Here is a 10,618-nt window from a genome sequence, read left to right on the forward strand (position 1 = left end):
TGGCAAACGATCAATGGACAGCACATTGATAATCCCATGCAACCGCACGCACACGGATGATTTTGCCTCCCGCAAAAACCGGGTTAATCTTTGTGTACAATAACTGATAGCAAAACGCGAATGACGGCTGTCCAATAAAAATCCGCCACGTGTATTTTCTCTCTCTCTCTCCGAGCTTTATTACTCTTGAACAAATCTCTCACTCTGCTTTGCTCTGTGTTTGTTAGTTTTTGGGGCGTTCTAACTTCTAAATGATCCATTATCTCCATTTCATCGGTGAGTTTTGGTTCTCTCGTGCTGCTAAAGTAGTTAAGTGGTTCTCGGAGAAGCTTCTTCTTAGTAGCAGAAGAAGAACGACAACAATGGCGTTGACGAAGAGAGGTTTCGTTGTGATGAAGTCTAACGGTGAGGAAGAGGAGCTAGAGTTAGGTTTAGGATCAGTGAGGTTCACGCGAGGTTTAGGCAGGAAAAGGATTCTGATTTCGAGCAGTGTTCGTCAATCTCTGTCTAGATCGGCCGTTGAGATTCCGGTGGTACCTGATTCGCCGCCGGTGAAAAGTTCGTTGAAGAGACAACGAAGCAGCAGAACTATTGCTTCCTCTGAGAAATCTCGACTTGAGTCTCTACCTCAAGATCTCTTGGTAAAGTTTCTTAATCTGTTTCGTTTTGATTATGATTCTGAGTCACTAATCTAAAACATGTTTACAGATTCGTGTGATTTGTGGTGTTGATCATGATGATCTCAAGAGTCTCAAACTTGTTTCTAAATCAATCAGAGAAGCTGTAAGTTTCATTCTTTTATATACCATTGTTTTACAGTTTGATCGATTCAAGTTCAGTGTTCTGATTTCAGTTTTAAACTATTAAACAGAGTTTAGTAGCCAAGAGTTTACATTTTGCGTACACCACACCGAGAAAGACTCGTGCTTTTCGAAACTCGATTGATCTCGAGGAGGTTTCGGATTCGAGCCGTCAAGAAGACGACATAGAGCCTCCTAATGCACCGCATCACTATCGATGGACCAAGGCTAAGAGGAAAGAGCAACTCTCAAGCGTCTCTGTGGCTTTGTTTACATAGAGAATGTTATGTGTTTGTAAATGGTTTGAGTCGAGTGGTGGCTAAGTCCTAAGTGTGTTACTTACACAGTTTGACTACTGTGATGGTTATAGTTCTTTTAGAGTTAGTTTTTGCATTTTGATTCAGAGAAAAGGGTTTAGAGATGAATTTTTGTATAGAAGAAATTCATCTTTTGCATACATTGGGAACTGAAAATGGTTTTTTTCTTCTTATATATGTATTTTAGTGTAATGGGTTTTAGTCAGAGACTCAGAGTATCCAAGGTTCTGTTTCTGTTTTTTGTTTGTCGTATATTGCAATAAAAAAGTCATCAGTTTCTTCCTATACTTATGTCAACACATTTAATGAATCTCTAAATAATTGATTGGTTGTCATAAATAAACCAAATTCTGACTACCCTAAATTTTTATCTTCATTACTAGTATATGGTAACTTACTAACACTCATGCACTCTCTATGCATTCAAATACTCAGCAACATTCCTTTAGACACAGAAGTTGATGAATGATGACCATACAAAGTTCACAACTCCCCATATTAGAAGTTCAAGTGCGTGTGATACACAAAATGGTTATAGTACTACTCCAGTGGTTGCATACTGTTGATTATAGGTCAAAGACTTAAGACTCAAAGCTATATATTGATTTGTTGTACTCTTAAGCCCACTGCATATTTCATAAGATTGCTGTTCTATTTTATGATTAGTTTGGCTTCAGTGAGATCTAAGCTATCAGAGAAAATGAAATATCATGAATGTAACTATTGAACATTTAATATAGGATGGTGCATTTGATAGCAACTTTGACAAAAACAGTTACTATACAAATTTAACATACTGAAATTTAAGAATTAGGCCAATAATGTTATTACAGCCAGGCTCTTTAAGCTCTTTTTTCCGATTGTGACTCTTTCGTTCTCTGTTTCTGGACACTGGATAATTGGCATCACTTAGTGAGACGTCGTTGTCCTCTCTGCTATTACCAATTATTCAAGTTTTCACTACAATGGACTTCTCTTGTACATTTTTGTAATCTATTTCCAACTTTACATGAATATATAATGAATTTTTAATATAGTTATCTACACTGAGTTACACAATAACGTAATTATAATATATGTTTCGGATCATGCATGTTAAATACTTAGATAGATTCTGTGTCGATCTCAAGATATATTAATTGTACACTAATTTAAACGATTATTTATATATAACATATGGTTACTTTAACTTTTGATCAAGATTGACATTTTATCCATACGTCAACATTCCCATATGCATCTCTATACCTCTCATTATCATTATCTAAATAGAATAGCTTTGTTTCCACTTTAGCCCATGCATTGAAAGAGACCCAAGAAAAAGAGAGGGGAAAAAGGAAGATGAAAAATGATGCCTTAATTCCTCTTTATATAACGTATCATCACAATCCAAATACCAATTGTTCATTTGCTTTAAAAAACTTTTGGACAACCAATTTTTGAAAATCATTTCGTGGAAGTCAAGCCTTGGTGATGGATGTGGTCGGTCCAAAAACAGTTCCAAGTCACGTGGTGGTGTATGTCCTTTGGGTCCATTCTCCCCTAATCATCAAAACTTTGATTAATTTTGTCGACTTTTATAAAAAGTTCTTGCTTCTTTCTTAAATAACCCTATTGTATATAAGTCAAATAATCTATTAAAAAAACCAAAAACTTGCAGTCTATTCCGCAGTTTATAGCCAGAAATATTCAATTTTGTTACTTAATAAGAAAATTCAGTATATAGAGTTTTAGGTTAAGGTGAACATATTTTCTGTCTTTTTGACAAATTTAATTAGAAATAAATCTTCATTTAGTTCATGCCAAACCTAAGAAATCGGAAACCAACTATACTCCTTTTAACCCGAACCTAACTAAAAGTGAAACACCCATGCCAAAGTTGTACTATGCTTTATACCGCAATTTGATCACGGTTCACATGTTCAAACTCTCCAAAACGAATTAATAAAATATTATACAGAAAGAAAGGAAGAGTCCTAAAAAAAGAGTAAGACATTTTTGCGAAAAAAGACCCACTCCGACTGCCCACACAACACAACTACCAATTCTTTCAGGCTTTCAACCTTTCTCTTTCTCAACAAACATAAAGCTGAACTACTTTGCTTTGTTTGATCATTCATTATTACAAGGGAAGACATATCTTATATGTTAAAGTGAAAAACAAAAACTAAACTAAGCATGTGGAGACTAAAATAATTGAATGCAAAAGATGTAACAGAGACATGTTGTGTGATGAAAACGAACTCAAAGAAATGACACAATGCATGCAACTCACCGGGGAAAAACAATTTATATGCATACGATTGGTCAAAATGGGAAACAATAAGACTTGTATTTGAGTATTGTTGGGTTATTAAATTCAACCGTTAGAACCTAGCTAGTTCAATTATATAGAATATAGTATCTCATTTTACGAAGTTAAGTAAAATTTAAATGTAATATAAAAACTTACGATCTCAATTCTTTATTCTTGTAGCCTTTGTTGGGGGACCAAACGATCATCTCGGTAACTAAACAGTTAAATTAGGTAATCTGGTTATCGGGTAAATTACATGTATCATCGTCTGATTATGCCAAATACACATATTCTTACAAAACTAATCAAAGTTAACATTTAATCTAATAGAAAGTAACCCGAAGTGTCTATGTCAAGTTAAATATTTATAAACGATTATTCATTTAAAATGAAAATATAGTATTATTTTCGTCTTTAAAACCTGACTCAGTTCTGAATTTATACAAAAAAATGAAAGAACATAGAGTGTGTACCACCTGAAAGTAAACTTTTTGTTCTTCTAGAAAATCTATAGAACTTGCGATAACATTTTCGAAAGTATTTCTAGTTACATGAAAACAAGAACATGAAGAATTTTTAACAAAAAAAAAAGAAAGTATTTCTAGTTTTTTTTTTTGTCTGGACTTTATATTTCAGAAGTATATTAGAGTGACCACGTCTAGGCTAGTATAATACTATATTCGTTGCCTTTGTCCTACGCACTTTAAAGCTTTCACATTTCCCGAACCAACAACACCCCAAGAATCGAAGCAATAAAAATCAATTCTCAATTCCTTTGTAAAGAATCAAGACAAATACGTCATTATGTCTGTATGGGTTAAAATTGAAATATTCTTCTGTTACTCACATCATGTATTTCTTTGTCATCACATCATATCCTTTTCTTTTCTTTTGGATTCTTTTCATCATTATATCACCAAATTATACTAGATCTTTTCGAAAGGAGATTTAGTAAAATATGGGTATTGATCCCATGACAAAGAGACTTTCCGGTGATTGCATTATACTTATATGGGTATATGGGTATTGATCTTATTATTCAAGAGAGAGTTTCAAACCAACAAACACTTTAATGCAATTTAACCTCCCAATACGAAAGCCTTATGCGACCATCTACGTCAACCTCCGGCTAGAAGACTTTTAAGCCATACATACATGATACATAGAAGCATTATTCAACGCTATATTTAGTAGAAAGCTAATGCGTGCATGATGTGAAAATGAACCTCGCACCAAATCAAAATGGAAAAACACAGGAAAAAAAAAAGATAAATAAGATAATTAAAACATGTATATTCCTAATCCATTTCACTTAAATATAGTATAACAGTACAATTTCAATTTAAATTCAGAAAAATATCCAATTCAAATGTATAATCCATCTACTAGATTCAAAGTTTCTTTGTATTTAACGAATTCAATGTTTCAAACAAGGAAATTTATTGAGAGAGAATTAAATATGTGTTGACTACTTGTAACAAAAAAAAAAAGACAAAACAAAACAAAACCCTCTTCTTCGGGGCATTTAAATGCAACGACCACCAAAGTCTCTCTTCTCTGTCTTTGTCTCTCTAAACTTCAAACTTCAAACACCGTCACACTCACACACACACGCCATGGGAGAAGAAGAAACCGAACAAGTCTCTTCCTCCTTCTTCTCTCATCCTCTCTTCTCCTGTTTCATCACTCTCTACGTTCTAATCCTCATCTACTTCCCTATTGAGTTGCTTAGAATCTCTCTCTCCCCTGTTCTCCTCATCTCCGGAGCTCTCCTCCTCTCTCTTCTCTATCACGGGTCGACCCGAGAATCCAACACCCGACCCGATACAAGCAACGAGAATCTCGAGGAGACAGCTGAAGACTACTACTCTAACGTTGTTCTGGTTCAAGATTCCGACAAGAAGCCCGATCATTTGACGTGTGGTTTTGTGGAGTGGAACTTGAGAGCTCCATTGGAAGTGATACACGAAGCTTACGAAGAGAACGATGAAGACGAAGAAGAAGAAGAGAACCCGGGTGGTGAAAAAGACCCGACCCGGTTTAAAGAAATCGTGAGGTTTCCGTCGTTGTCTCTCTGTTACCCAGAATCAGATTCGGATTCGGATTCTGCTTCGTCGTCGGAATTCAATTTCCCGGAGATCGGTGACTGGAACTCGCCGGAGAACATGGGATTCAGATGGGAAGAGGAGGACGACGGCGGTGGAACTGGAGGAGGAGAAGGTTTGATTGAGATAAAGCTTGATCGTAGCTATAATAATAACAAGAGCAAGATGATGATGATGAGTAAATGGAATCAAACAGAGTTGGATTTTCATGGAGAGGACGAAGATGGTTTGATCGAAATCGATCTTTTCCCATAGAAAGAAGACAAATTAATTGATAACCAAACCAATCCAAACCAAAAAGAATTGTTCGGTTAAATTCGGCTATCTTGACCTTTAACCAGAATACATGAACCAAATTCTATACAAATCGGTTCAAATTGACAGGCGGCTCTATAAGCCTCTTTTATTCCATGTCAATTTTTCAATTTTTGAGTCTTCATCTTCTTCATTAGCAATCTTTGTCATTAGTTATGGAGATATATTCAGATAAGTATGATAATGAATAGTTTTTGTTATTTTACATTATTTAGTATCAAATATTAGTAGCTCAATTGGCTAATAATCTCTTGATAAATCAAAAAAAAAAATATGAGTAGTATTTTACATACTTTGTGACACTACCATGTGTTGTTATAATTGAAAATTTTCATCTTGCTCCTCTCATAAACCTTAGTTATAGGATTATTGAGTTTCTCATCTACCTTACTAAACTTCTGATTAATTATTCAGAATCTCTTCTAGGTTCTAACAAAATCTAATATAGGTTTAAACAAATGGTTAAATGCAAAGGCAATATGGTATTTTATCCAAAATTGATTTTTTTTTTATATGATCTTTTGTCATCATCTTTGTAGTACATGTGATCTCAACGATTAAGAATCGCATAGCTATTTCCAAAAAATTGTTACAAAATAAATTAATGTACGATTTTGTAACTAATAATTATCATGAAAAAATCTCTAAAAGTTGTAAATTCATCTTAACTAATGGAGTTCTCATGCAAATAGTACTCAATCATACTCTTAGCATTTTCCAAAAAACTGTTATAAAAAAATTAATGTAAGATTTTTTAACTAACATTAATAGTGAAAAAATCTCTAAAGATTGTAAATTCATCTTAACTATTGAAGTTCTCATGCCAATACTGTATATGGATGATTAAGATGCAGACCATTTGAGTCGACGGATACATAGAGAGATATGTGTGTACTCAATATTGACTTTTATTTTTATTTTTTCAGCATTATTCACCCATAAAGCTTTAATCCATACAGACAGTCCGCATATATACAATCCTCTGATTAGTAAAAGTTTTAATTTTATTTAACTTTTATCCCCTACTATTAATTCAGAAGTACATTTGGCAAAGTAATCTTCTAGTTGTAAGATTTACATAATTAAACACTTACTATTTGAATAAATATCAAAATTTGAAGTTATTATTTATAATATATTTATTTTCACAAACGGGTGTGTGAAATATATGTCCATCAGTTAATGTATTTCGCCGCTGATGTTTTTTATTTATTTTATTATTGGAAAAATGATTCCCAGCTACACAGAGTATTCTCCAACACATCACCACATATGCAGACTAAATTAATGTTATCTTAACTACATAGACTATTGGATTTACATACGGAGATGTATAAACTAATGTCGGTTATGTCTACAACACCATAACCATACATATCGGTACCGCTCCGGTGTACGGCTCGACGGAATCCGGTACCGTCGATTAATTTTAGTTAGACCCAATTAAAATTTTGACCCGTCAATAATTTTGACCCGCTAATCAAACCGGATCAAATTTAATTGGGCCCAAACCCGGTCCAATTACTAATTACAAAAAGATAAAAAGTAAAAAACATAACCCGATGGTTTCAGTTTCTCATTTCTCGATCTAACCTAAAAAAAAAATTCCTCTTTACTTAGGGTTCTTGAGAGAAGAGGTTTCAGATCGAACACGAATCAGAGTGAATCGAACTCGTTTTGTAGGGTTTCACTACTCACAGTGAATCGAACTCGAATCTCGTTACAATGAGGTAAGATCTCTCATTTTGCGACTTTAATTAAATGTTTAAATTCCCGACAGTAGATTTTCTGGGTAGAGTTTATGAGTTTCTAGGTTTCTAATGGAATGGTTTTTGTGGAGTTATGTAGAGTTTTGTTGGGTTTATATAAGGAATCGAACATGTGGGGTTTGTTTTGTCGAGTAAAGAAAACAAAGTTTCTTGTCTGTTTGTGTCGGGGTTTTGTCGGAGTCAAAGTATTATTTTTTTCCAATTTTTTTTATTGTTTAAGTCAAGTTGTTGACAGATTAAGCTAATACGTGTTTTTTTTTGTTTGTGAAGTAACGAGGGGCTTGTCAAAGTGAATTGCTACCATTCTGGGCAATTCCAAACAATTGGTGGTTCGTCGTCTTACGTTGAGGGCACGATGGACGTGTTTCAAGTGGATCCTGCTGTTATATTCCAAGATGTGATATTGAAGTTGCTTGATAAAAGGATTGACATCGGGAGAATGTGGTACAAGCTACCATTTGAAGATTTAGGAGAAAAGCATCCTCTCTGGGAAAATGTGGATGCAAATAAGAAGAAGATGCAGGCCGCAGGGCGTTGGATGAGAGAGCTGGACGTTTATGTTGAGAAACCAGTTGTTGAGGAGTTACAAATGGAGATTGGGAACATCTTACCGCATGAGAATCAGAGTGATGGAGAAAACGACCCAGCATATGAACCTGAAAGTGAAAATGATGCATCCGATGATGATGCTAGTGATGAAGAAGATGGTTTATCTGACAATGCAGAATCAGCTGATGAGGATGAGGTTGGTGAAGCAGATATAGAGGTGTTTAACCATGACAGTTATGAAGAACAAATCCCAGATGAAGATGATGTCTACCCTGCCACTGATGATTCGTCTGGTGATGAAGAAGAACAAGCTGAGAGGTTAGTAAGAAGGAATTTACCTGATGGTGTGTTCAGCCTAAGGCAAGTATTTGCAAGTGGTCAGGAGTTCAAGCAGAATGTGATCAGATATATACTGAAGACAAGGCGTAATGTTGTGTATGATAGATGGGAAAAGGAACGACTTGGTGCTAAGTGTAATGAAAAGGGCTGTGGATGGCATATATATTGTGCCATTGAGAATCCAATAGGGAAGTGGATGGTGAAAACATTTTATGATGAGCATCAATGTCATCTGGTGGGAAGATGTAAGCAAATAAAGAGCCTTGTGGTTGCAGAATTATTTGTTGAAGACATAAGAAGAGACCCTGAGATGAGTGCTCTGGAGATCAAAGACAAGATGAAAAGGAGATACAACATCATCATCACACCTGCACAGTCACAATCAGCAAGAAGAAGGGCATTTAAGAAGCTGCAAGAGGAATGCAATGAGCAGTTTTCAAGGCTTAGAGATTATCAGTATCAACTCACCAAGTAAGTTAATGTAACAGTTACTCTCATATTGTATGTTCTCAATAACATATTTCGGCTTTTAACTTTGAGTTTGTTTTATCATTCAGGACAATGGTAGGTAGTACAGTGGAGATTAACACTACAGCCAGAGAAGATGGAACTGATGAATTCTACCAGATGTACATATGCTTTGAGCCGTTGAGGACATCATGGAAGCAAAACTGCAGACCAATCATAGGATTGGATGCTACCTTTTTGAAGCACAATATCCAAGGGACTCTACTTACAGCAGTTGGAAGAGATCCTAACAATCAAATATATCCGATAGCTTGGGTAGTGGTATCAGGGGAGAACAACCCCAACTGGGAGTGGTTTATTCACAAGCTGAAGGCAGACTTGGATTTGGGTGATGGGGAAAACATTACCATCATATCTGACATGCATAGAAGCATCGTTCATGGTATGGCAATGGAGCTACCAAGGGCATAACACCGATCTTGTGCTAGACACATCTACGCCAACCTGAAAAAGACTCACAAATCTGATACATTGAAGCCATTGTTTTGGAGAGTTGCAAGCAGTTACAATGAAGCTGATTTCAAGACTAACTTGGCTGTTTTCAGAGAGATGGATCCGAAGGCTTGTGATGATCTTTTGAAGAAGGATCATCGTAAATGGTGCAAGGCCTTCTTTAGGATTGGTTCTAGTTGCGGTGACACACACAACAATCACACCGAGTCCTATAATAGAACATTGAAGAAAGCAAAGAGAAAACCATTTGTGGAGATGTTGGAGCTAATAAGAAGAGATGCAATGCAGTGGATTGCAAGAAGGTTTAAGATAGCTGAGAAGGAGACTGCCAAATACACAAAGAAAGCAAGGAAAGAGGTTGAGAAGTCATGTGAGGAGGCTCAGAATTGTTTCTCTCTTTCTAGCACAGGTGGAAAATATGAGATTTTGGAATTTGGTAATGGGTTTAGTGTGATGTTGTCTAAGAGGGAGTGCGCATGTAGGAAGTGGGACTTAACGGGCATTCCTTGCCGTCATGCTGTATGTGCAATCAGAGAGAATTGTCAAGAGATTGAGGACTACATTTCTGATTACTACTTGACAGAAAAGTGGAGGGAAAACTATCGCAGAGGGTTGGCTCCAGTGAATGGAACTAAGTTTTGGGAGGAGACTGGAGGAAGACGCATTTATGCACCGCCGTTTAAGCCCCCTCCAGGAAGACCTAAGGGAAAAGCAAGGATCAAAGGGTTAAATGAATCACCAAGTAAGAATAAGAACAAGCATAAGGTTGGCCGACAAGGAAGGATACTACATTGTGGTTTATGTGGTGAAGCAGGGCATAATTCCAGAAAATGTCCAACTGAGGTATGATTCGGCTTTGATTTATGACATAATTACCATATGCTTTTAAGTTGGTAACTATGTTAACATTTATATCACTTTGTAGTCTGAGGAGAGCAGAACAAAGAGAAGGAAACTTGCGCTTGATGCTCAAAATGCTGCTCAATTGGAGGCTCGAGATGAAGCAGAGATGGAAGCAGCAATGGAAGCAGCAATGATAGCTCAAGATGAAGCTTGGACCTCAAACCAAGCTGAAGCTGAAGTCCAAGATGTTTCATCAACTGCACCACAAGGAAGCCAAAGGATGCGAAGGTTACTCTTTGGATAA

General features: G+C 36.0%; 2 protein-coding genes and 1 pseudogene across 2 annotated transcripts; all 3 read left to right on the forward strand.

The window, feature by feature from the left end:
• The first annotated feature begins 101 nt into the window (after positions 1–101).
• LOC104731390 (F-box protein SKIP27-like) lies at positions 102–1,402 on the forward strand. The gene is made up of 3 exons (XM_010450751.3): positions 102–641; positions 709–783; positions 872–1,402. Exons 1-3 carry the CDS (start codon positions 252–254, stop codon positions 1,076–1,078), a joined length of 672 nt encoding a protein of 223 aa, XP_010449053.1. The 5' UTR covers positions 102–251; the 3' UTR covers positions 1,079–1,402.
• A 3,403-nt stretch (positions 1,403–4,805) lies between these two features.
• Positions 4,806–6,040, forward strand: LOC104731391 (uncharacterized). Its single transcript, XM_010450752.3, has one exon. It carries the CDS (start codon positions 4,943–4,945, stop codon positions 5,771–5,773), a length of 831 nt encoding a protein of 276 aa, XP_010449054.1. The 5' UTR covers positions 4,806–4,942; the 3' UTR covers positions 5,774–6,040.
• Positions 6,041–7,558: 1,518 nt separating this feature from the next.
• LOC147930404 (uncharacterized) lies at positions 7,559–10,618 on the forward strand (annotated as a pseudogene).

This window comes from Camelina sativa, chromosome 12 (assembly GCF_030686135.1).
Source record: "Camelina sativa cultivar CO46 ecotype springtype chromosome 12, ASM3068613v1".
In the NCBI taxonomy this organism is placed as follows: domain Eukaryota; kingdom Viridiplantae; phylum Streptophyta; class Magnoliopsida; order Brassicales; family Brassicaceae; genus Camelina; species Camelina sativa.

Excerpts from the sequence above, each read along its gene's own strand:
- LOC104731390 (XM_010450751.3), top strand. The coding sequence starts at position 252 with ATGATCCATTATCTCCATTTCATCGGTGAGTTTTGGTTCTCTCGTGCT. Across the intron at positions 642-708 it reads CTCTACCTCAAGATCTCTTG|ATTCGTGTGATTTGTGGTGT; the intron begins GTAAAGTTTCTT and ends ACATGTTTACAG. Across the intron at positions 784-871 it reads CTAAATCAATCAGAGAAGCT|AGTTTAGTAGCCAAGAGTTT; the intron begins GTAAGTTTCATT and ends ACTATTAAACAG.
- LOC104731391 (XM_010450752.3), top strand. The coding sequence starts at position 4,943 with ATGCAACGACCACCAAAGTCTCTCTTCTCTGTCTTTGTCTCTCTAAAC.